The sequence below is a fragment of the Ochotona princeps genome, chromosome 11 (genome assembly GCF_030435755.1).
Source record: "Ochotona princeps isolate mOchPri1 chromosome 11, mOchPri1.hap1, whole genome shotgun sequence".
NCBI lineage: Eukaryota > Metazoa > Chordata > Mammalia > Lagomorpha > Ochotonidae > Ochotona > Ochotona princeps.
The window spans coordinates 49,746,833-49,771,449 of NC_080842.1; the positions used below are offsets into that span (position 1 = coordinate 49,746,833).

A 24,617-nucleotide genomic window follows, 5' to 3' on the forward strand; every position below is an offset into this window, starting at 1 on the left:
TGGAGCTGCCCAGTCTTGAACTTCACCCTCCAAAACTAGCTAAACATTTTTCCTTCCCTAAGTTATATTCTCAGGCATTTCATTACAGTGATGAAGAGCTTACAGCTGCATTTTTGCTTTGTTCATCATGTCTTTTTAATGACCTAATGCCTTTAATTTTGGTGAAGTCTGATTTCTCTACTTTTCCTTTTGTTGCTCGTGTTTTTGGTGTCATATCTAAGAGATAGTTGCCAGTTTTAAGGTCATGAAGATGCATGGCTATTTTATCCTTAGTTTCATGGTTTTAGCTCTTTCAATTATCTGTGGTTTCCTCCGAACTGCTTTGTGTATATGGAATAAAGTCAGGGTCCAGTTCCATTCTTATCCAGTTGTCTTAGTGCCACTGGTTGAAGACACAATTCTTGCTTCATTAAATGGTCTTGGTTTCCTTGTTGAAAATTAGTTGGCCATGGCTTATTTCTATTCTTTATGATATTTTGTCAACATGCTTACTTTTACACCTTACTTAGTGTAGTTTTTGTTGAAACTGGAAAGTGTTAGGGTTCCAACTTTGTTCATGTTCAAGACTGTTTTGGCACTTTGGGGTTCTTTGCGATTCCATGTGAATTTAAGAATTAAAACTTTCCAATTTTTCAAATAAAAGCTGTTGGGTTGATTAATGTCATCTTAACCGTAAATATGCCAGCATTTGAACATATGATCATCCATTTCTTTAGGTGTTCTTGAATTTCTCCCAACAATTTTTGTATTTTTAAGTATCTCCTTGGTTAAATGTATTCCTAAGAATTTTTTCATGTAAATTGAATTTTCTTAATTTCTTTTTAAAATTTTTTTAAAAGATTATTTTTATTGGAAAGGCAGATTCAGAGCTCTGCAACAGCCAGAGCTGAGCCAATCTGAAGCCTGTAGCAGGAGCCTCTTCTGGATCTCCCGCACGGGTACAGGGTCCCAAAGCTTTGGGCTGTCCTCTACTGCTTTTCCAGGCCACAAGCAGGGAGCTGGAAGGGAAGTGGGGCTGCTGGGATTAGAACCAGTGCCCATATGGGATCCCAGAGCATGCAAGGTGAGCACCTTATCCACTAGGCTACTGAGCCAGGCACAGATTTTCTTAATTTGTTTCTCACATTTTTCATTGCTGGTATGTAGAAATAAAGCTTTGTGTGCTGATTTTACATTCTGAAATGTGGCTGAATTTTTTTTAAAGGTTTATGTATTTGTTTATAGCAGAGAGATTTTCCATCATTACCTAAATGGCCACAATAGCCAGAGCTGGGCCAATCCAAAGCCAGGAGCCTGGAACTTTGTCTGCATATCCCACATGGGTGCAGGGGCACAAGGACTTGGGCCATCCTCTGCTGCCTTCCTGGGCAGAATAGCAGGGAACTGGATCAGAAGTGGAGCAGTTGGGACACAAACAGGTGTCCATATGGGATGCTGGTGCTGCAGGTGGAGGCTTAGTTCAGTACATCGTTGTGCCAGCCTCAGGATTATTTAGAATTCTTAATAGGTTCATGTTGTATGCAGATGGAGATGTCTCCTTTATTTCTAATCGGGATTCTTTCTCATTCTCCTCCCACCCCTTAGCCTGACTGGTTTGGCTAGAACTTTTTGGTTGGATTTTGTGACAATTTTTCTTATCAAGTGAGATGATCATGTTGTTTCTTTCATTCATTCTGCTGATGTTATTTATTGCATTGATTTTGTATGTTGAACCATCTGTATTCCTGTGATACATTTAACTTATTCATGCTGTATAGTAATGATTATTTTAATATGCTGTTGGATTTTTCCTGCTGGTATTTTGTTGTGTTTTCTACAGCTGAATTTATAATGGATATTGGCCTATAGTTTTCTTTCTGGCTTTGCTATCAAGATAATTCTGACCTTAAGAATGAGTTATAAAGTTGTCTTCTATTCTGGAAGCATATGAGAAGGGTTGGTATCAGTTCTCTATGTGACAGAATTTAGTTGATCCATCTTGTCCTAGATTTCCTTGTTATGATGTTTTTGATTACTAATCCAATCTCTTATTATAGGCTTGTTCACATTTCATTTCTTCTCAAGTTGGTTTTGTTATTTGTGTTTTGTACACCTATATTAACCAATGTCTTAGTTTTGATGAATAAATTTATTTAGCTATCAAACACTAGGCAATTTAATATTTATAAAACTGGAACTGCATGGCATATTTTATTGCATTTAGTTTTCTAAAGTGAAATGTGTATAAAATTCCATAAGAGACTTAAACGATTTTCCTCCAAATACTAAGGAACCAAACTTTTGATGGCATGACTGCTAGCAATTGTTGCATTTAACACATCAACCGTCTCATCTTCTTTTTACAAAACTATGATTCCTCACATAAAATGCTGCCTTTTTCTTGCCTAACAAGAGTTGGCAGTATTGAGTGTAGAGCCTGAGTCAGCCTGCCTGCACGTGCTTCCCTGCCCCACCACCACCTTGCTGGATAGAACCTTGCACTCCACCCCTCTATATGCCAGAGTTTGTACCACAAATGAGCAACCATGAACAGAACACATCCTATAAGGTGGTTGTGAGAATTCAGTGCAATGATGCATCCAAGAAAAAAAAAAACTCCTACCTTGGTTCCTGGTTCATAATAAGCATTGAGTAATGAACAAATATTCTTTCTTATAAGCGGCCATTAGCTGGGGTTAACATATCATCTGGACATCTTGGTGGACAATCCAATAGTAAAGTGAAGGCAGGAATGCAGATGGCAAAGAGAAGCACCACATTTTTCTTCAGATTTACAGCAACCTGGACTAGGAAAGGAATCAAAGTCTTGGCGAATGCCCATCACTTAAAACATAAGTGGGTCTTTTTAATAATGCCTCCCTAACTCCTGCAGATGTTGAAACCCAAAGTCCTAGGCTAATGTGTGGAAGGCAGAGAAACTGAATGCAGTTGTGATGTCTGAAGTCAGGCTTCTTGGGAAGTGACTGGATTGTATCAGGTTGCCACAGTTGAGCCCCATGGGCAAACCAAGCCAGCTCTAGGAAACCACACTACCGTGGTTCTTGCCTGACTGTGCTGCTACTCTCCCTGCAGTTCATACGGACTGCCCCCACCCTCATTAGATGCCAGACCCCTGGGACACCTGCTCTTGGACTACGGCCCTTCCCAGCTGGGAGCTCCTCTCAGGGATCTGTTACGGTGAAGGAAGCTTACAAGATTCCAGGAAAGCAGGTCCAGCTGTGGCCCGACACAGGCCCTTATCCGAGTAGAAAATCCTGCAGAGGAAAGCAAGGTTGTTGAAAAAGAAAAGCCGTTCTAGATTTTCACAGGAGTACATCTCCACTGTGGGCCTTCAAGGAGGGGATGACACACTGCAGTTTCCACTAAGGAAACTTGCTTTCTTACACACTTCTTTATCTTTGTTTTCTCACAAATACATACATTCTACTCCTGCTCTCTTGTTAGGAAAATAACTGAATGCCTAATGAGGAATATATGGAATATGACAAATCACTGTCACCATTCTTTTCTTAGGGAGCACATCAGTAAAATGGCAGCAGGATTTGTCTTTTTAGTTAGAAACCACTAACTAATGCAGAAACATCTCATGTACATTCAAAAATCAACTTTTTAGAATTTTCAGTTTTGAAGTATGTAAAATAAAGACTATCCTGTCTCTATAATATATAAACCACACTACCACAACATTAAAAGATGGGAATTTAGATTGTATTCTTTAAGATATAAGTTAGTGACTCATACCTTACAGGATTTATCACAAAATGTTACTGCCCAGTGCATTTTTTGTACACAACTCACAAAGAGTATTAACATTCACATAAGCAATTAAGAGTTTACAAATGTACAAAATTATGGATAACAAACATTTTCAACTGATTTTTTTTAAACATTGTTAGTCCATTCCCCTCAAAACAGTTTGATTACAAGGAAGCACAATGGATTACTGACCATGGCCACACCTAAATGAGGCACAGTAGGCGATGACAGAATAAAGAACGTAAGAATAGCCCGATAATTTTTTCAATATCAAAAGACAAAATCAAAACTTTCTTTATGACAGAAAACAAATTCATATAATTAAATAGTAATTAGGTAAAAGAACATTAAAAGGTACCTAACATTTTCTCTACATAAGTTTGCATATATTTAATGTGAAATATCATTTTTTAATTTAAGAATAAATAGTTCTTGGTGCATCCGTATGTAAAGGAATGAATATTTAGATTGATCCCAAACACCATGTGATGTTTTTGGTCATGCTTTTTTACTTTTTACGTTATACCTGATTCACTGGACTAAGAATTTTATAAATGCATTCCATAACCAAAGCATATACAATGTACCTTTCCAAAACAAAAACAGTTTAATCTTTAGTGTGTCATTAAAATGGTGGTTGTGGGTTAAACAAACCAATTGCTGTGATTCATGGATGATAAACTTACAAAGTGATCTCTTAGAAGTTTTACCTGGTATATCTGCACTATAATAAAAAGAATCTGGCTATGTGAGTAAAATGCACTTGATTATGAACAAACAACTCCCAGTTAGCACAGGGTTAAGTTCTGGAGCAGAAGAATGGTCCTCATATTTTATATCAGGAACATATGTTCAAGATCCACCAGCTGTGGCTTTGATTTACTGAGAAAGGAAGACATTTAGTTGTGGTCCGTGCACTCCTTCCAACCTTGTCTTAACATCTTCACTTGGACAGCAGGCACTTGGTGCCCAGGAATGTGGCACTGCATGTTTACTAAAAAGGTACTAAGTTAACAAAGGAAGAAGATCTCCTCACTTAGAAAATGGAGCATTGAATCATAATTTTACGGTCACCACGCAAGCCCCAGCTCTTCCTAGGCACAGGGGAGCAACCTAAAAGACAAAGAGTTATGTGTCAGATCATAGTAAAAACGCCATTCCTACTCCAGCAGCTGGTGAGAGTTAGAAATGGTCTCCACTTGTTGGCAGAGATGCAGGCTGGTGCCTGCCCCACATCAAAGTTTCAAGTCTGAGTACTGTGGTGTATGTAGCATACTTGTCTTTCTTTCTTTAATACCTCAGGAATTAGACTACATATTCTGGCCAAAATGATGCACACTTACAGCAGTTTGTGGCCAAGATGGAGAGAGCATCCAGTGTGATCAAGCATCCTCTGGAACAGCTGTGTTGCCTCAGATCCCTCACAACAACAAACTGCACAGCAACTGGTGACTTCACTTTGCTGAGTGCATGGCTGAAAACCTCCTCCTCCCACTTCTCAGCAGAGTAAGTAAATGCTAGGTACCATCTCAGCTTTCCCTATGGTGGGAGCTGCAAACATGTCCCCTTGTCCATTAGCCAGAACAAGGAAACATTTTGGATATTATGGTATTCAATTAGATCAATTCACTAAGGCTGAATCTGAATGCTACTTTTTTCTCCCCAAAGCTTTCCCTACAACCATTTTGCTTTATCACTGATTTCCAATATCACTCAATGCCTGTATAATAGGACACTTAATACCACTGCCTTATATTTTAGTTACTTATAGATCTTACCTACTTAAGAAGTTAAGTTCTATGATAGTGGGAATTCTCAAAAGCTGTTTCCTTCACAATAATTACCATTTTTGTGCACGTGTGTGTGTATAAACCCTTGTGTTAATGAAACAGCTATTGAATGTCTCTATGTCCACATATTGGGTTGGAGAGTATAAGTTCAAAAGTCCTGATTCTATTCTTGTCGATAATAGAAGCAAAGATCTCACATGACCATTCATGTAAGAGCTAGATCCTCCCGTAAGTAGACATAGAGTTGTTTTTGATAAGCTGGCTAGGTCATCACTTTCACTTTTTAATATGGCTCAGGGCTGCTGTCTTGATCAGCTTAGGACCAGAAATCTAATCATCTACAAAATGTCAGTGGCTAGAGTATCCAGCATTAACTGCGCATGCACAGCTTAGTTGTTGAAGATTTCTATGATGATTTCAGTATCTACCTCAATCTCCCCTCTTTGCTATACCCCTCCTGTGACCCGTTCCGATGCTAGAACATTTCGTTATCAAATGGTAGCAAATCAGTGGATTGTTCGGAATATTAACCTACAACTCAAAGGTAATTTTGGATTTTAGTTATACACACACACACACACACACACACATATATATATTTAAAATTTTAATTTAATTGGAAAGTCATTTACAGAGAGAAGGAAATACACAGAGATCTTCCATCTATTGATTTACTACCCAAGTGCCACAATGGCTGGAACTGAGCTGATCTGAAGCCAGGAGCCAGGAGCCTCCTCCAGATTTCCCACGTGGCTGCAGGGACCTGAGGATTTGGGCTGTCCTTGACTGCCTTTCTAGGCCTCAAGCAGGGAGCTTGATGGAAAGTGGAGCAGCTGGGATACAAACCAGCGTCCATATGGGATTCCTGTGCATGCAAGGCAAGGACTTTAGTCACTAGGGTACCAGCTGGGCCATGGATTTTAATGCTATTATAAAATTAATGGTGCCTCTTGTTTTCTCAGATTTAATGAGAAAGTGACTGCCATATTTATGATGATTTGATAGTGGACAGGGTTTGTTTTATCAGACAAATTGTTTTAACACGAAGAGAATGAGTGTAATGATGAGAAATGAAATGCCCTACCTGGGTCCACTCATTTGTCTGGGGATCGTAGGCCTCTACCGTGTTCAGGTAGCTCTGTCCGTCGTACCCTCCGACAGCATAGAGCTTGTCGCCGAGGAGGCAGACCCCCACCGCGTCTCTACTGATGCTCATCGAGGCCACCGCAGTCCACATGTCCGTTTTGGGGTCATATCTGAAAGAAAAGGTCAGCACTGACTAGAGATGACATTAGTCACCAGATGTTTTATGTAAATAAGTTTTGTTCTTCTCATCTACCCTTCCATTATCTGCTATGTATATAATGTTAAAGCGAACTTTAGAGAAACATTAGTATCTTCCTAAAAGATTTTAACCTCTGGTATGAGAGGTTCATTTGGTGACGTTTATCACTTAAAAAGCATTCATGTGACTGCTGAGAACTACTTGAAGGCTTTAGATTCCCTATGCAGCTCAATATATAGCTAAGAAATGGAAGCAACCCAGATGCCCATCAACAGATGGCTGGGTAAAAAAAAAAAAGTGGTACACATACACCGTGGAATACTACTCAGCCCCCAAAAAGAATGAAATCTTACCCCTTTCAACTAAATGGATGCAAATGGAAAGCACCATGATTAGTCAAGTAAGCCAGTCCCCAAAAGTTTCCCCAGTGCTAATACTAAAGTACAAAAAATATATAGGTAGACAAATGAAAAAAATCTTATCTGCTGTATGATTACCCATGAACTTCCCAATCCTGTTTAAAATTCAAAATCCTACAACAGTATGAAGAAGGCAGGTGAGTAAGAATCTCTTACCATCTCCCCCACAGAGCCCAGACAGGCTTATCTGGATAAAACTATTCATGTGCCAATCTGCTTTTACAAGAGCTAGGAAGCCAGAGCCCAGAGTGCTTGGTTTTAGTACAATAAAATGCACTGAAGAGGCCCTGAGGAAACAGTTGGGCGCATCTCCTTGCCCAACTCAGCCACAACAGTGTGGAGAGAGATGTCTCCCACTTGGGAGCAGGAGAGTAAAGGAAGTGCAGGCCTTGCACCCCGGTCCTGGACAGAGCTCCAGGGCCCCTACACTGAGCCTCTGGGGCTGCAGGAGCCAGATGGCCATGGCACTGCCTCCAGCACCCCTGTTCCCAGCTCATAGTACAGGCCAGCCGAAAGCCCTGCAGGGCGGTGAACACAGGACTGGACACTGCCATGCCAGGAGGTACAGGATGGTCTTCTCAAGAAAGAAACTGAGCACACCTGTGCTCTCTCTGAAGCTTAACCCTGACCCAAGAGAGACTTTAGCAGAATTTGGATAAATAGGAGATTCCAGGCAGTCCCCACTCACACTGCAGACACCGGGGCATTTACTACTACAGAAGGCTGGGAACATCTCAGGCTCTGTGCTTACTTTAGGGAGCCGCTGGGCTACCACACTACTTCACTGCCTAGGAGAAAGGAGCCAGGCCACCCTGGGTGTACCCTCCCCTAGACTCTTGGTACACAGAGCAATCTGGGGACTGTGCCTGCTTAGGGTCCTGCAAAGCTGATGTTCCCATCCAGAAGTAACCCACCTACAGCTGTAGGAAGAGCACGGCAGCATGGCACATGCCTGGCTAGCAGAGGCCCCGGAAACCAGCTGGGCATCCCCTCTTGCCCTCCTGCTGCTCCAGAAGTAGCTGTGTGACCCCACCTGTGCACTTCTGGCTTTGGAGAGCAGCCAATCAGCCTTGAGTGCATTGGTCTCAAAGCCCAGGAAGCAGGTGGGCAGAGCTGCTTTAACAGAGTGGCTCACCTGCTGAGTTCCTGGGAAGCATCAGGGCAGCCATGCCCATTCTCCTGTGGCCCTAAGGAGCAGTGGGGAGCCTGTTCTCGGAGAAGCTCAGCCCACTTAGGGTGTAACCAGCAGGTGCTTGCATTGTTGTTGCCTCCAGGAAGCAACATGTCAGAATTTGCAGTGCAGGTTGGCCCCTGGAGGCCCTGTAAAGTTACCTGGATGTTTTTCACATTACTGACAAGCACCCCACTTGCCTCCAGGTATACTGTACTGCATCTACCTAGGCCTACACTGGTGGCTCCACACTCAACCAATCTGCAACAACTCTAGGAGCCCCCTACCTGCAGCAAAGCACCATTCACCACCAGTGGATGCCAGTGAACCTGCCCCAGCTCTGAGAGAGCTGCTGCCTGCCTGATGGTGCAGTCCCTCAAGTCTGGGGCCTGATAGGTCATGAGGACACCTGCAGACATGAGCTGTGCTAACGACAGCTAAAGAAGCTACACAGCACTACACTAACGGACCTACCCATGGCCACAGCCAGCACAGCACATCCAATCAGCATCCTAGACATATCACCAGCAGATCGTCTGTACTACAAAAACCACTGGGTAAAATTAGAATTAACTGACCCAGCAGATGCACAAACACAAGCAGAAAGGCACAAGTAGTATGAAAAAAAGCCACTGGCTTAGATGATAACCTAGTGGTTAAAGTCCTCTCCTTGCACGTGCCAGGATGGGGATTGATCCCACACGAGCGCTGATTCATTTCCTGGCTGCTCCACTTCCCATCCAGTTCCCTGCTTGTGGCCTGGGAAAGGAGTCAAGGATGCCCCAAAGCCTTGGGAGACCAAGAAGCAGCTCCTGGTTCCTGGTTTTGGATCAGCTCAGCTCTGGCCACTGCGGCCACTTGGGGAGTGAACCAGCAGGTGGAAGATGTTTCTGTCTCCTTCTCTCAGTATATATGCCTTTCCAATAAAAAGAAATCTTTAAAAAAATAAAACAAGTCACTGTGATGGCCCCAAAGGGACATAAGAACTCTAGCAACAGGCCCCCAAGAAACGGAGCTCAACAAACTGCCAACAGAGAATTTGAAAGAATAATTTTAAGAAAACAATGAAATACAATTTAATACAGACAATTCAATGATATTGGCAGGGATATTCATGATATGAATGAGAAATTCAGCAGAGATAGATACAGATCATCAAAAATAACTAACTAGAAATCTTGGTGCTAAAATACTTGAAATTTAAAAAGTAACATCCGACAGCCTATTGAGCATGTAAAAAAAGGACATATGAAATAACCTAGATTAAAGAATTCATGAATATGAAGGAGGCTTCAAGACTTGGGATGCCATTAAGCATGCAAACATTCATGCACTTTCTAGAAGAAATGAAAAGGCAAAGAAAATCTAGTCAATGAAATAACAGCTGGAAATTTTGCAAATTTGGGGGAAAATGTGGTTATCTAGCTTCAGGGAGCTCAAAGGACCTCAACTAAATCCTTGCTGAGCTAACTATGGTTAAATGGTCAAAAACAGAGGCTGAAGATTTCCCAAACCAGCAAGAGAAGGTCAGTTATGAGGGAGTCCCTCTCTGTGAACCACTGACAGATGTACTGGTTGAACCCTCAAGGCCAGGCAAGAGTGTAAGGAAACATTCACAGTCTTGAAAATAAAGAACCGGCAGCCAAGCAAAGCCATCCAGAGCCCCAGACAAGGGTCTCGTGTGTGGTGGATGTTACGTGCTTGCCTGGAAGAATCAGAATCGTAAACATTTCATTTGTTCCTAGTTTTCCTTCACAGGAAATTACCTCTCCACACAGTCTGAGAGCCTGGAAGTCAAGTTGGATGCGGGAGCGTCGTGTCCTCCGATGGCATACAGTAGTCCGTTCCAGGTGGTCACTCCTACACCCCCTCTCCTTTTGGACATTTGTGCACACGGTGTCCATTTATTAGTGTGAGGATCAAAACATTCTACCGATTTGAGACAAGAACTTCCATCACGACCACCAACTGCGTAAAGTCTGAAAAAAAAAACCCAAATGAAATGCTAAATAAGAGTGTTTTGCTTCAGACAAAGGCTATTCTGTGGGGATTCAATGAATTGAACTTGCCATCAATTAGAAGATGCACTGCCAATTTATATGCCATCAAAAAATAAAAGGGGCACATAGCTTGCAATAGATTAAGGCGCTGACTGGATGCCCACTGCCACGTAGGAGTGCCTGGGTTGTCCTGACTGCACTGCCAGTTCCAGCTTCCTGCTTATGCACACCCTGGAAGGCAGCAGGCCATGCTCAAGTAGCTTGGTCTCTGCCGTCCACTTGGAAGACCCAGACTGGCTTCCTCGTTCAGCCTGACCCAAATGGGGAGTGAACCAGGGATGGGAGACTCTCTCTTTCTCTTTCTCTGTTCCTCCCCCCCCCACCTTTCAAATAAATAAATAAGGAGATATGTTAACGATTAATGGCACATATATAGATCCCGTATTACTCTGAGTTTGACTGAAAAAGAAGATAATGGCACACAAACACAATGGCAACCACCTCACAGCTGCCATCTGGTTCACACATCACCACTGAGTGTGAGATGCAGTTTCAGAGACGTTAAAATGTGGATCTTAGAATAGCTAAAACATTAGGTATAAATAGACCAAGCTCTTCTTTTGTTCTTAAAGAACTAATATATCATTTGGTTATATTTTAAAGGAAAAAAAGCTGATCTTCTCTAAACAGTTTCCCAGGTGAGTCACTTTACATGTATTCACTTCATTGTCATCACCATCATGCAATGAGAAGTCAGCTACAAGAAATGGGCTTGTGGAAATTTAGACTTGATCGGGGTGGTCCAAGGAAAAGCAAAGACACACAGCTCTATAGTCAACAGGCATCAGGGAGGTAACTGACACAGAGAAATGGAGGCAGGGCATGAAACTATGGCATATAAATGTTTACGACAGGTATACAATGATCCTTTGTTAATGAAAATTTCTGCAGAAAGCATGTTGTCTAAAATAAATACATGAATGATTTAAATGTCTAGATCAGTTTAATTAAAAATCAATGAATTGCACCAATTTAAAGTCATATTCTAGTCTGAACTTAATATTTGCAAATGTAAATATTTGAACATAATCTAAGTACAAAATCTTTTTAATTAGAAAGCTTTTATGTATACTGTTTTTTTTAAAGATTTATTTATTTTATTACAAAGTCAGATATACAGAGAGGAGGAGAGACAGAGAGGAAGATCTTCCGTCCGATGATTCACTCCCCAAGTGAGCCGCAATGGGCTGGTGCGCGCCAATCCGATGCCGGGAACCAGGAACCTCTTCCGGGTCTCCCACGCGGGTGCAGGGTCCCAAAGCCTTGGGCCATCCTCAACTGCTTTCTCAGGCCACAAGCAGGGAGCTGGATGGGAAGTGGAGCTGCCGGGATTAGAACCGGCGCCCATATGGGATCCCGGAGCTTTCAAGACGAGGACTTTAGCCGCTAGGCCAGGCCACCGGGCCCGTATACTGTTTTTTAAAGAGTAAACCAATTGCTTATAAAAGGTCACATATTTTGAAGTTACAAATCTGTCAATATTTAAAGATTTTTAATCTTTCTCAAGAAATAATATTTGAACTATTTAATATTTGACTATTTAAACTCAAATTTATATTTGGGTAAGTATACATACTATAACAATATGTTTCACAATTATAGTATGCCACTGTGTCACCCAGACTATGATGGCCATATCTTTAATAGCATTATATAGTTGTGGCAATATCTTATTCTAAACTTAGACTATATCCATCATTTAGAAATAGAAGTTTATTTGAAACTGATGTTACAATTTTTTTCTGTTCGACTATTTTCATCGGAAGCTAATACTAATCTCCTGAGTATGGATTACAGAGCATGAGAAGGCTTCAACAATTAGCAGTATTAATAATCTGAAATAATCCACTCCAGTACACAGGCACATACACATGTAGATCCACAGATCCTCACTGTGGAAAAGGGTACAACACAGTGACCCGTAGCATGAATTCTGAAACCAAACTGCTTGGGTTTGAACTGTGGTTCCACCACTTTCTAGCTTTGAACGCAATCAATCATTAAGCCTCTAACTGAATCTTATCCTATGTAAGCCCTACTACACAAGATTATTAATAAGGAAAAAGGGTCCCGGCGTGGTGGCCTAAGTGGCTAACGGCCTTATCTTGCATGTGCTGGGATCCCATAATGGCACCAGTTCAAATCCCAGATGCTCCACTTCCCATTCAGTTCCCTGCTTATAGTCTGGGAAAGCAGTAGAGGATGGCCTAAAGCCTTGGGACCCTGCACCCATGTGGGAGACCTAGAAGAAGCTCTTGACTTCTTCACTTAAAATTCAAAGTTTAAAAATATTTTTAGTTTTCCAAAAATACTACCTGGCTCAATTAAATGCTAAAACTCAGGGCTCCTTTCTCTTCCCCATGTCAGTATTTATGACAGTAAAACCAGAAATATCATGTCAACTTGTGATAGGACTGAACTATATAAAATACGAATTTAGGTTCTGCCTGACTTTTCAAATTATGATCAAGAATGGCAGTACTTGGCTGATGGTGTTTGAGATTCAGCTTAGAGAAAAAAAAGCTGCTACTCAAGCTATTTCAGCATTTAAGTGAAGTCTTCTGGGAGTCCAATGAGATTGCTCTCATAGCTAAAGCAGCTATTACAGTGTCAGTGTCTGCTCTGTGAATTGGGGTCATCTTCATACTGGACCATTGAGGCATTGCTGGAAAAAGCTGGGTATTCTTTAAAATGGGCTGCTGCTTCTACACCGATTTTAACAAGTAGTATTATCAACTTGCATTTACAACAAATTTAAAACAGGTTTGGAATAAAACTGAATTTCCATTTGCCTTAAGCATTGAGGCTTTTATTAAGATTTTTTTTTAAAAGAGAAATTCTACTATAAGCAATATTTTTCAGGCACTGGCTTTAAGCTAGATGAAGCAACTACAAGTCTAAATAAAAATGCTTTTTATGAAATACGGTAGAATGAAAATGTTTAATACTTTGAACATTTTGAGACAGAGAATGTAACTCATAAAACAGAAAATATTCATTCCTATAAAACATATTTTGCTCCAGGAAACATCGTACAGTAAGTCAAAATAAAAAAAAAACAGTAGTTCATCTTGGTTTTTCAGTTTATAGGCGAAAACAAAAACTAACCTTAAGGCACAGGGAAGTGACCTTTTTCTAAATCATAAAACAGTAGCAAGTAGAAGCATAATTTTTTTCCCAAATAGCTGCAAGTTGTTCTTAACTAACAAGATAATTTATATCTTTTCTGGATTCTGTAACTTCTATTCTCTTTTCATAAATTTCTTACTAGATTATCGATCCTTAGCTTCTAATCTCATCAGGCTGTCTCAAAATTACATTCAATTAATTATTCTTCAGGGAAGTGAAAGACATATACTTCTCATTAGAGGACAAGACGGAACAACTCTGATGCTTTGGCTTACAGCAGGCTCTTCCAGGCCCAGCAGTCAGGCCTGGCTGTGAGCTGCTGGAGCAGGTCTGGAAACCTGTTTGAGTGCGGGAGCTACTGTTTGTCATCTCCTGGGTGTCAGCGCTCAGAAACAGACCCAGCAAACAGTGCTAGGAATCAATTCCGAAGTGTAAACCAAAGGGCCCAAACTTGGATGATCGTATTTGGGTTTTTCAGTGGCTGACCCTTCTATCAGGAAAGTTGCCTGGTAATGAATATGGGTTTTACTTCTTCAGCTGAAACAAATAACAAGAGGGATGCAGACAGCAGAACCATATCTGGAATGGTTTTCTTCTGTCTCATCACTTGCAACAGTGCTGAGAAAATAACAGAAATGACAGCCTAATGAATAGGCACTGATAAATTAAGATCTTGGGTCATAAAATATTATTTCAAATTAATGTTTTTCTCACAATCAGTAATAATTTCAGCAATCAGGAGTCTGTTTTAATCTATGATGATTCCTTCCTTATTCTGGAAATGATAATGCATTTTATGTGAGCAAAAGGTATGCAACAAGCAACAGCTACAAAAGACTTCACTTTATGGAAGAACAAAGTGCTGAAGAGGTACATTCTTTAAGTCCCAGAGTAACCTGGGCTTGCTGTAGTGGTTCTGAATCTACAGACTTAGAACCACAAAGAGGCTAGAAGACACCGCGTTCCAAATCCTTTCTACCTTTTACCAGTTTGCCAAGAAAAGAAAGGGAAGTAAAGATAACTCAGAAAATATAGAAAACTTTAGGAAAACATTGAGAGAGATGAAATACTACTTCTAAAAGAAAAAAAACCAATTCCCATCCACTGGTTGACTCCAATTGCTCACATGAGCCAGGAACTTAATCCAGGCCCGCCACGTGGGAGCCATCACCTGTTGCTTCCCGGGGAATGCTTAAGTAGGAAGCTCGGTGAGTAAAGCCAGGGACTCAAACCCAGGTACTTTGACATGGAACACAGGCATCCTAGCAGGCATGGTAATGGCTGTACCACCCTCCCCCTTCCCCGGATACTTTTAAAGCCATAAAATCACCATACTTTTACTGTTAATCTGATACTCAGTAAATAAAATTTCTTCACTCAAAATGATAATGATATCTGCACACTGGAACAATAGCCTAACTTAATGCTATTTATATTTAGAACTATTATGAATAGACTACTTTTGTAAAAGTTTCTTTGATCCATTCTTCAACCATTTTTGTATGTGTACAATTAAGCCAGAACACATATAACTTAATACAATTTGATGCATTGCTTTTCAAAAGGAATTAAAAAAAAAATGCTTTCTTACTTTCCACTCAGCACTGCCACTCCTACTGTGCTCCTGGGGGTAGACATAGTGGCAACAAAATTCCACTGGCGAGCCTGAGGGTCCCATCTTTCCACTGTATTCAAATAGCTCCAGCCATCATGCCCTCCTACTGCATACATGGGACCTTCCAACACAGCCACACCTGCAGAAAACGGGAAAGAAGGAATGACTCAAGAGCTGCTGCTCAGTCCAGTCACACTCTGCCAAAGCTCAAATGCACCAAGTGTAGCACAGACCCCCAGGGCATGCTGCCCCCTCTCCTGCACCCTCACTTCCCCACATAGCTCCACGTCTCACTTCCTAACTACGGAGTTCATGCTCCAAGGCCCTAGCAGAAAGCGTATCTAATGCACTCCACCTACTCATCCTGAGCCACTGTTTTTGTTATTCACATTCATCAACACCTAAAGCAGATTTTATGCTGATTTCTTGACTATGAAGGTACAGCCCTATCTGTAATGTTCTCTTTGAGTAGGTGGCAATTTGCAGAAACTCAACAGATACTTGTTGAATAACAAATGAATTTGGCTCAGTTCCCTGGTGATGAATCATACTGATAGATTTAGGCATGAAATCAAAACAGTAAAATCTCACATACTTGAATTAAGAGAAATGAATAAAAATACTTTTTCAAATATAATATATCCAAATGATTCAAAAATGTTTTAAACAGTGGCAGTGCATGCATCTGGCACAATCTTAAAAAGAACTTTCTACTGTTGTATATCAATACATCCTTCTAAAACTTATAAGATCAGACTATAGTGCTATTACTTTTTTTAAAAAAATACTTATTTTGATTGGAAAGTCAGATCTACAAGAGGAGATATAAAGAGAAAAATCTTCTGTCCACTGGTTCATTCTCCAAGTGGCTGTAATGGCCAGAGCTGCGCTAATCCAAAGCCAGGAGCCAGCAGTCTTCTCCGGGTCTCCCATATGGGCACAGAGTCCCAAGACCTTGGGGTCACCCTCAACTGCTTTTCAAGGCCACAAGCAGGGAGCTGGACAGGAAGCGGAGTCACTGGCACACAAACGGCACCCACACAGGATCTTGGTGCATGCAAGGCAAGGACTTTAGTCATGAGGCTATTGAGCTGGGCCCTACGGTGCTATTTCAATCCCACTTCCTATCCATTAAGAACGGCCATGAGAAAACCAAATATGTATATTATTGCTTGGTTAACTTTGCATTTTAAACCAAAAGTTACTGTACTTATTTTTAATTTAAAATATATTACTTGGGAAGAAAACCTTTGTAATATGAAATTTAATTTTCAAAATTGTGGCAAAATTAAAAATGTGCGCCACTCATGCATGATCCAAGACAACATAATTCTACCCATTCGTTAGAGTATACATCAAGCTCCACCCCTTTTGGCTGTTGGAGATTTTATGTCTGTACACATATATCAACATACATTGCTAGCTTCATAGTATATACTGTATTTATATTCATAATATGTAATTAAAAGGCTGGAGGAAAACTTAAAGGTTCCATCTAATCTAACCCCTTATACAATGGCTTTGATAAGAAATTTTATCAGAAGCCTTTTTTAAACCCTTTGTACAGATCCTATGTATGAGTTTCTTAAGTAACAGCTGATTTTATAAGTTTATTTTCTATCATGTAAATTTGCCATCTTAACCCTATCCCTACTTTTTTTGTAAGAAAACACACACACACACAACAAAAACAAACAAGAAATAAAAATAATAAAAACCCACTTAATATCCTCTTTCATTGAAACCTGATTACAATTAGCAGAATCTCTGCTCTCCTGCTGTACCTACTGCTATGTCAGTGTTCATGCTTAGACAGCTTCATTACTGGTTCCTGGCTTTTTGGTCAGTCTCTACATCGGTGCTCAGTAGTCGTACACAGTATAATGCAAACTGCTAAATTCACCTGTGCATTTACTGCTGCTCACCTACCTTTAAGTCATTTTTTATGATGACATATTCAATTCTTTATAGCTAATATCGTAAACCTTTTTCAAACTGATAAACTGATCATATGACCACAGTTTCTTCCCTGTTTAAATTCATGCCTTTTGGCAAGGTTTCTTCAATCTGTGTCTGGGCATGCTCATGTTATTTGTTTTGGCCAGATATCAGTGAATGTCCTACAAACAGAAGCTTGAAAGTCTGTGCTTTAGGCCAGGCATCTCGTTGCTTCTGAAGCCACGTGACTGAGTAAAGCAAACCTGGCGAGCCTGCTGACTGATTAGAGGCAAGTGGCCTAACGCCTCTATAACTCAGGACAACCTGCTCTCACTTAGACAAATGAAGCCAGCATGGATCAGGCCAGCACACCCCAGACTCAAGAAAGCAGCAATGGGCATCCACAGCAGCTCAGAAAAGCCTCTTATCTAATGCAGAAGTCCATGAGCTAAGAGTTATGATAACCTCCAAGCTTTGGAGTGGTTTGTCATGCAGCAAAAACTGGGTGATACAAATGTGTTTCAAACTCTGATTTTACTTCTACTTCCTTCACTCCTCACACAGTACTTTGTCCTGTTTCACTGAGAAAAGTCCCCAAATTCCTTTCCCTGCATCTCAGAATAAGCCATCAGTTCCTTGAGGGCAAAGACAGTGCATTCCTCATCCTTATCTACCCACAGAACAGAGAATGGCAACAGTGCCTGCTGGGCAGTGCCTGCTCAGCGAATGATTAAATCAAAGTATGCAAAGTCTACATTTGCCTTCTCTGTGCTATCTCTTTTTCTTTTACTCATTTCTGCTTAAAAAACAGGGGGTATTTATGAAAAACAGCAATTCTGAAGATGGAATAATAACCATCTTAATTAGAGTTAGTATTAACTATCAACATAGAACACATCATTGTGCTACATTGTGCTACACTGAACTCCTATCTAAGGAGCATATTTTTGCCTGCACTGGTTGATGCCAGTTTTGGCTATGCTTGCTTTCCCTTCATGTACTTCCCAGATGGTAAGTAGTGATGGAATGCTTGGTGACTAAGCATTGCTGGCTCAGCTGTTGTCTTCCTGGTACAGAATGGAAAAACGCCATGGATCCTAGTAAGACAGGCTAGTAAGAATGGATCTGCGTGGTTCTACTTACCCAGGCCATGTCTGTGTGTGGACATAGGTGGCATCACGCTCCAGGTTTTGGTCTTGGGGTTGTAGCACTCTACGGTATTCAGGGTCTTCAGTCCGTCTCTCCCTCCAACCACATACAGTTTGTCCTCCAACACTGCAACACCAAACTGTAGCCTCCTCCCATTCATGTTCGCCACAGGAGTCCACATGTTTGTTCTGAGATCATACTTTTCAATGCTTGTTGCTCCTTAATAATAGAGAAATAAAGTAAATAAACATCCCATGATTGACTATTTTAGGAAATTATGGTTATAAAAGTATGATTGTCTGAGTACTGAGAAACACTTCAGTATTATCTACTGTGGGCACTTAACACCAGAATTCCATGCACAGGGAGTTTTCCTCTGTGTGTGTGACTATGGAAGGCAGGCAGATTATCATTGCTCAGAAAACTGGAAGACAGGTGTTAGTCCTCTTTCTAGCAGGAAGTTTGGGGCCCAGAACTGGCCTAATGCTACTCAATTGGATTTTTCCACTTAGAATTAAATCATGTATTAAGAAGCAGGAGCTGCGTGTATAACCCGTGCCCATTTCTCAAAAACCTTCCAATACTCACTTGCCTAAATGAGTCACAGTTGATACTCACTGAAAAACACTGAATTAGGACTTCAAACTCTCACGCCTAGAGACATGGTCAGAAGAGCTTTGGCTGTACAAAGTTTCAAGTGACAGCTGAACATCAGATGCTTTATGCAAGTTGGAAATATGGGTATGAGAATAAAATTGAGACAGTATACAGACTGAGATAATAGTTACAGCCTCGAAAGAGATGAAACGTATAGGGGAAGAACAATAGCTAGTGATGACTACAGAGATGAATGTCAGTTCCAGACACATAGTAAAGAATTAGTATTTGCAGATTAACTAGACTATGGAAAGTTTTCTAAAAACATTCATATACATGTACCATCTCTATAACCAGTTATGATATATATTTATATACTTACCAGTAAGGAAGCCTAGAAGGATACTTCAAAAAGTTCATGGGAAAGTGAACCAAGCTTATTTTGGTGCCAAAAAAAGAAAAAACCCTAAAATCTATGTATAGTTTTCCCATAAAATTTGTGGAGATCCCCTCAAATACCAGAATGTAAGCACAACAAGGCAGCACTGTTACATGAGATAAAACATAGATTGATCTTATAGTCTTTGCTTCCACGAACCTAAAAGTGAAGTAATGATATGACACTTTTAATTAGACTCAGAATTTTATATGCCTTAAAGTTGCCACACAGGAGAAACCTTTAGATGTGATTAATGTACCAACAGCCTTAGTCACAAAAGTACCTTCAGAGATGTCAGAAGACAGCCTTCATTCATTTAACAAATGCTTTCTGATGCCAGCATGATGCAAGGCACTGTTCTAGGCTTTGGGAATACATTGCTGTGCTAAACAAACTGCATGCTTCCTGATGCCTACTTAAGGGTAAGAGATAAAAAGACCATCAACAAATACAGGGTACAATGGAGAAATGTAACAGAGTAAGACAACAGAAAAGGTGGAAACAGGTTTGAAAGTGGTGAACAAGATGTTGTTCAATGGCCACAGAAGGGTTTTTGGTGAACTGACATTGATGGGAGAGCTGAGTGAATTATTCCTGCAAGGCCTCACAGTAAGAGGAAACACTCAATACATTATGACTGATGTGGGATAAAGTGTTTGGTACATTAGATGAATAAGCAGGCCAAAGCAAGTGGAACAAAAAGACTGAGTGAACAGGCAGCATGAGCCAAGATCAGAGAGAGGTGGCCAGTTAGAAGTGTAGTCAGAGGACGGAAGAGGGGAAGTAATACAAATTCAGAGGGAGGGGAGACGGACCTAGGCTGAGAGGTTAACACTCAGGAATTAGTAGTACCCAGAGGGTGTTATGTATGGTATTCATTGTTCATTGCTACTATTTCTACTAGTGTTAAGAACTGTGAAAAGGATAGTACAAAGAACTGTCAAGTACTTATGTATCATATTTGCTTTCTATGTGTATATGTACACATTTGCATACATTATGTGTTATGTAACTGTTACAGAAATGATAACCAAATTCCCCCAACACTAACATACATACTCATACTTCAGTGTGTCTTTCCAAAATAAGAAATTCTATTGTGAAACCATGAAACAACAACTAAAACCTGGAAACTAATATTTATATGACTATTGTGTGGTGTTCACTGTTACTATTTTTACTATTAGCAAAAACTATAATCTACAGACCTTATTTGAATTTTTCATTGTCTTAATTTTGTCCTTTAAAGAAAAGAAAATCCACTTGATGCCTTACAACAGCTGTCATGTCTCTTCAATCTCTTGTAAGCTGGAACAATTCCTGAATCTTCTTGTATTTCATGACACTGGAATTTTGAATGCTACAGACAGACAAGGTATTTGGTACGTCTTTCAACTTAGATTTGTTTTTTCCCTCATGATTTAATCCAGGTTACACCCCTTTGGCAAGAATAGGGCAGAAGTGCAGCCAACCGCCTCTCGACTTACTTTATCAGAGGCACTGCGTGCTGCTTAGCCTCATGCCTGGCAGTGTCACCTCTGATTTGGTTAGGGTGCTGCGTGCCAGGTTTCTCCCCTGAGAAGATTGTTTTATCCTTTGTAACTGAGAAGAAGGTGACTGGAACGTGCTCAGACAAAATATCATGTTCTCCCTTAGCCTCAACATCCACTAGTGATTCTCAACGGGATCCGGAAGCATTATAGTGGTTGCCAAATGGTCATTTTCACAGTTCCATCTCTCTTTCCACCATCATTAGTTGACATTCCAGGAATTCCCTTCTCCCACATGGACACTTACCGATTTACGAGGTTGTACTCTCCCACTAGTGTTTTTTTATTTTGAGGCTCAGGTGACCCCAGGCAGGTGTGGACTTTGGTAACCCTTACAAGGTGATTTTTGAGCCTCTTCACCCGAATCTGTTAGTTTTGGAGCACTTCCGTATTTTCTGGAATCAGGGAATGTTCTAGAATTCTCATACTTTTCTTGCAATCAGTCATTTCTCCAAAGAGCTGTATATGTTACTTATAAAATGTCTTTTTTATTAGCCTCCAAAAAGAAAAGATTTTTCATTACCTTTTGTTGAATCCATTCCTCCAAGTGCAAATAAAGTACCAACAGTCGACTTTCTGGGTTTTGTCCGAGGGCTTTGTAACATGGGCCGTCTCTCTGGCAGTAAATGATACTTCATTGCTTCCATAATGAGTTTCTGACATTCTATGTCATCACGAAAAAGTGCATTATTTTCCATATCTGCCAGAAACTAGAAAAGGAAACTGAGTTTGTACAATGAATAACTGAGGAAATAGGCTAAAAGAAAAAAGGTTATCAAAAGCAGTTTCTCATTTTAAGAACATTCATGTTTGGACAAAATTAAAATATTCATTTTTTTTTCAAAATTTATCAGTTAAATTTCTTTGGAAAAACAAAAGCTGGGGAATATAGCTGGTATACTCTATAATCTTAGTAGTGTTTATCTCTGAGTGATTGAAATATTGTGCTTATTAGCTCTTTACTCCTTTTCTAGGATTGTCTAGATCATTTCACTTTTTGAACTGGAAATCATTTTGATTGGAAAATAGTTATAAATGTTAGTACAAATAACCAGACTGTATTTATTTGACTTCACAAAGGAATGCATAAACAGTAAAAGCAAAACTTAGCAATTCCTTAAGGGGCAAAAAAACTAGGAAGGAAGATTAATCTAAAAAAATTAAAATTTCAAATATGTCCCTGAGCCCTATATAATTTTACATTAAGCGCACATGTATGATTATACCCAACCTCGTTAAAATGAAATCTTTGGGGCTGGCATGGTGGCGCTGGGATCCCATTTGGACACCAGATGAAGCCCTGGCTGCTCCACTTCTGACCCAACTCTCTGTGGCATGGGAAGGCAGCAGAGAAGACCCAAGTCCCTGGGATCCTGCACCTGTACGGGACACCTGCGGTGGAGGGGACATCTGGCTCCTGCTTTCAAATTAGCTCAGCATTAGCTGTTGTGACCATTTGTGCAGTGAACCAGTAGATAGATGACATTTTCTCTCTCTCCTTCTTTCTCTGTAAAATCTGCCTTTCACATAAAAATAAATATTTAAAAAAAGAAAAGTGAAAGCCTTTTTTGCCTTTTATGTTTGGTTTACCATCATCCTGTAATCCTTTCGTGCCTTATAAACAACTTAATGTGATTCTTACAGACTTTCTTTATCCTTATGTAATCTTCTGTTGATATATTTCTAGTACTTATATATGCATTTAATATAAAATGGCTTCACTCTAAAGATTTATCTTATTTATTTGAAAGGCAGAATTAGAGAGTAAGAGACAGAAAAATCATCCATCTGCTGGTTCACTCTCAATACTGCTACAATAGCCAGGGCTGGGGCAGGCTATGGCTAGGAGCCCAGAAGTCCATCTGGTGTCTCACATGGGTGTCAGGGATCCAAATACTTGGGCTATCTTCCATTACTCTTCCAGGTGCATTAGCAAAATGCTGGATTGGAAGTGCAGCAGCTAGGGTTTTAACCAGTGCATATACGGGATGCCAGAACCTGCTGTCACAACATTGATCCATGTATATGTTTTCTCCCTTTACTATTTGTTTAGCTATATGCTTCACTGCATTTTTAACTCATCAGTATCTTGAAAAAATTTCTCCAAGTTTTCCTGTAAAGGTATGTTCTAGCTTTTTCTTTTATTAAATTAGTTACTTGATTTTTTATTTGCAGGTAGAGAAAGAAATCTTCCATCCATTGGTGTACTCCTTAAATGCCAAACAGCTAAAAACTCTCATCAACCACTTGACCCATCACCTACTACTTCTCACAGTGCCCAATAGCAGGAAGCAGAAAGGGGAGTGGAGCTGGGACTCCAGCCCAAGTGCCTGATAGGGAATGTAGGCATTCCAAGCAGTGTCTTAACTAGGGCGCTAGACACCTTCCCCATAGTCTTTGAGAGGTAGCAGATAACTCTAGTGCCTAAGCTCTGCCACCTATATGAAAGACTCAGATGGAATTCTGGGGTCTGGCTTTGGCCTGGCCCAGCCCTGAGGCTCTGGTGGATATGAGTTGTGACCCAGCAGACAGGTGATCTCCCTCTCTCCACCCACTTCTACGTTTCTGTCTCTGCTTTTCAAGTACATGAAAACAAATGAATATTTAAACAAGTGTTAGTGCTAGAAATCAAGCAATCCATACCAAAGGCAAAAAAGTCAATTAAAACATAAGTTTCATAACATATGCCAGAGTATAGATTCCGGTATTAATTATTCCATATTTTTCTATATTCACAAAGTATAGTTATACCTAAGAAATAAATCAGTGGTTATGCACTGAGTGGACTCATTTATATTAATGTTGATGTTTATATTCTATTATATATAACTGCCTTAGTTCTTTTAAATAAAAACAAATACAAAAAAACTATAGAAAATTAAGTTTCAGGAGATTTAATTGAAAGTACAATTTACAATAAAATAGATTTCCTAGCAAACTAATGACGAGCTGTGTTAATATGCAGCTAGGAGCCAAGAGCTTCTTCCAGATCTCCTACAAGGGAAAGGGCATAAGGACCTGGGCCGTCCTCCACTGCTTTTCCAGGCCACAAACAGGGGGTTGGATGGGAAGTGGAGCAGCTGGGACACAAACTGGTGCCCATATGGGATCCTGGCGGTTGCAAGGCAAGGACTTAGCCAGAAGGCCATCACGCTAGCCCTTAGGTCTCAAAATCTTTTAAGTTATTTATATAGAAATATCCTCATATTTCTGTTCAGGTTTAAATTTGATTAAATCAGGAAGTTTGGCACCTTAGGAAAGTTGTCATTTGGGATGGAGTTCCATTTGTTTGAATTCCAATAGTGGTTTTTTTTTTTTTTAAGATTTATTTTATTTTTATTACAAAGTCAGATATACTGAGAGGAGGAGAGATAGAGAGGAAGTGGAACTGCCGGGATTAGAACCAGCAGCCATATGGGATCAAAGCGAGGACCTTAGCCACTAGGCCACGCTGCCAAGCCCCCAATAGTGTTTGTAATGGGTTTCTTTCTTTTTTTTTTTTTTTTTCCTCTAACGGGTTTCTACTTTTGACCTCTGTGATCTATTTTCTGCAAGGTACATAAAGTGATATTTCCAAAATGGACTTTTAATTATGCCTTTTTCTTGTTAAAATTTATTTCCATGTTTCCTTCTTACTTTTGGGATCAAGCCTAAACTCCTAGGCCTGAGCACATGCTGCTGATGACCTGGTCCATTACCTCAAACCTCACCTGTTGACA

At 40.3% G+C, this 24,617-nt stretch overlaps 1 protein-coding gene across 4 annotated transcripts in view; it reads right to left on the reverse strand.

Annotated features, from left to right (window-relative positions):
• Positions 1-3,686: 3,686 nt before the first annotated feature.
• KLHL5 (kelch like family member 5) overlaps positions 3,687-24,617 on the reverse strand; it is a 68,753-nt gene continuing 47,822 nt past the window's right edge. For all 4 annotated transcript variants that reach the window (XM_058670191.1, XM_058670189.1, XM_058670190.1 and 1 more), the window contains 6 exons: positions 21,422-21,608; positions 18,307-18,531; positions 15,202-15,364; positions 10,188-10,400; positions 6,631-6,802; positions 3,687-4,869 (listed from right to left, as the gene is read on the reverse strand). In XM_058670191.1, the coding sequence (XP_058526174.1) occupies positions 4,813-4,869; positions 6,631-6,802; positions 10,188-10,400; positions 15,202-15,364; positions 18,307-18,531; positions 21,422-21,608 (1,017 nt within the window). In that variant the 3' untranslated portion in view covers positions 3,687-4,812. The remainder of the gene's footprint in view (positions 4,870-6,630; positions 6,803-10,187; positions 10,401-15,201; positions 15,365-18,306; positions 18,532-21,421; positions 21,609-24,617) is intronic.